Source organism: Meleagris gallopavo, chromosome 6 (assembly GCF_000146605.3).
Source record: "Meleagris gallopavo isolate NT-WF06-2002-E0010 breed Aviagen turkey brand Nicholas breeding stock chromosome 6, Turkey_5.1, whole genome shotgun sequence".
NCBI lineage: Eukaryota > Metazoa > Chordata > Aves > Galliformes > Phasianidae > Meleagris > Meleagris gallopavo.
Window position 1 is genome coordinate 30,039,821 of NC_015016.2, and position 2,278 is coordinate 30,042,098.

General features: G+C 39.6%; 1 protein-coding gene across 1 annotated transcript in view; it reads left to right on the plus strand.

Moving 5' to 3' along the window:
• The window catches only part of KLHL7 (kelch like family member 7), a 24,333-nt gene extending 22,427 nt beyond the window's left edge, over positions 1-1,906 (plus strand). Inside the window, exon 11 of the mRNA XM_003207127.4 lies at positions 702-1,906. Coding sequence (XP_003207175.1) covers positions 702-985 — 284 coding nt within the window. The 3' untranslated portion in view covers positions 986-1,906. The remainder of the gene's footprint in view (positions 1-701) is intronic.
• Positions 1,907-2,278: the final 372 nt, after the last annotated feature.

Genomic DNA, 2,278 nt, shown 5'->3' on the forward strand with positions numbered 1-2,278 from the left:
TAATATAATGGCAAAGAGTTATGCCTGGAATGAAATATCATCTGTGATTATAGAAGTTAATCTCTCAGATCTAATAATTCAGGACTGGAAGTGAAAACTTCTCTGTGCCTCGTAGTCATTTATTTTTAAGTAAGTATAATAAGATGTTTGTAGATATTGTGAAGTGTGACTGCTAGCCTGTTTCTTAAAGAAGAAATTCTTACATACTTCACATAATGTAGTTTCCTTAATAACTTTTGAAACTGTTGGCCCTTGAAAAATGACTTAGGTTTTTATGATATAAACATATTTTAAATTTCATCAATAAGTGGCCTACTTATGTAAAGGTATGCTGATGAACCAACTAGAATGAAATGGCCTCACTGGAGAGAATTTTTCAGGTGGATTCCTAACTTTTGGATATTACCCACAAATCCATGAGAAATCAGGCATTGTTGTGTTTGTGGAGCAACTCATTAGAATCTTTACAATGTGAAACTTGTAGCAGTGCATCTCATTTGCGGTCTTTCTTGCCTTCTGTTTCTGTATATAAAGAAGAGTGGGTAGCAGCTAGTTTAGAAAATTGTGACCTTTCCTTTGAAGGATTTTGTCTGTTATATATTTTAATGCAAACTCTGAAAAGTTTTATGTAGCATTCTGTGCTCACGTTCATTCTAGGCAGTATGTTGTAGTAAGCAGTTCTCTATTTCATTGCTTTTTAGGTGGCCTTGATAATGTAGAATATTACGATATCAAGATGAATGAATGGAAGATGGTGTCTCCAATGCCATGGAAAGGTGTAACAGTGAAGTGTGCTGCTGTGGGATCCATAGTTTATGTCCTGGCTGGTTTTCAGGGTGTTGGTAGATTAGGGCACATTCTTGAGTATAATACTGAAACAGACAAGTGGATAGCCAACTCCAAAGTCCGTGCTTTCCCAGTGACAAGTTGTTTAATCTGTGTTGTAGACACTTGTGGTGCAAATGAAGAAACTTTAGAGACCTGAAGACCTGTAAAATATGCAGATTCTTCAAGGACTTGGGGAAAGATGGCCATTGGTACTTTGCTTCCGTGTTTTACTGAATCTTGCTATACCGAGTAATAGGAAAAACTGAAATGCAGTCTTACTGTATAACATGGATTTTTGTGATGCCCATTTTATTGTCTGTTTTGAGATGGGGATGTGCTTTGAGAATTCACGTACCTACCTGAACATGTCACATCTTCCTTTAAAGGACTCTGTGTGCGGCCTTGTCAAAAAAAAAATAGACCCAACCCAGTTATTTAGAAGAGCTCAAACCATTTGATAAAGATAACATTTGTGGTTAAATGACACCCAAACATATTTCTTCATTTGATAAAGGTGAGTAAATATATCTTGCATCATTAGGAACACAAACTTTTCTCATTTATACGTACCTGCAAAAATATTTGGATGCTGTGAAGATTTTGCTCAGGAAAGACCAAGAACAGCTGTTTCATTCCTGTAGTGATAGAGTATACAGCTGTCTTATGCCAGTGATTTTCATCTTCAGCTGGATGACTGCAAATTGAATTTCAAGTCAGACAGTCCATATATATATCTGTGTGTATATATATATATACACAGATCTGAGGAATACTTGGCTTAGTATCATCTTTGGCATTTTGGAAAGCTGTCACAAAAAGACTTTCGTAGTAGATGGAGGTGGGTGGGGAAGGTCTGCAGTAATTGTAGACTGTATAAGCAAGGAACTTTGGGGTTAATTTTCAGAACACCTTCCCAGGCAAACGACTGGGTGTACCGTGGATGCCAAACTGTTAGCAAAGAGGGAAATAAGAATAGGAAAGCCAAAGTCAGTACCAGAAACATACTGATTTTTCTTCTTGAAAATGGCTGTTTTTAAAATAGCATGAACCAAGTCATTAAAGTTATTTTATAGAAGTCTTCTGAAGTTGCACATGATTATTGTTCTGGTTTGTAAGCAGTTGGACTGTAAAAGTTTCCAGCGAACACGAATTAAATGTGACGACAGTGGTTCTTCCAGCGTAAACTTGTCAGGGTCTGTGGGCGGCGACGCTGCGTACATTTCCTCATTCGGAAAGGGGCCCTGCGCCGGTCTTTTTCTCCTCGACTTACTGTTTACTACGGGCCCGCGCCGCGTTGAAATCGGTACCTGAACTACGGGGCCGTACTGGAAGTTTTGTCCAGCCTCCGCCGTTGCGTTCCTTCCGGCTCCCTGCTTATCGGAGATGCGTACCGGCGAAGCCGAACCTCGGCTCGGGGGAGGAACGCCTACGGCGAAGCCGGCGAACGGCA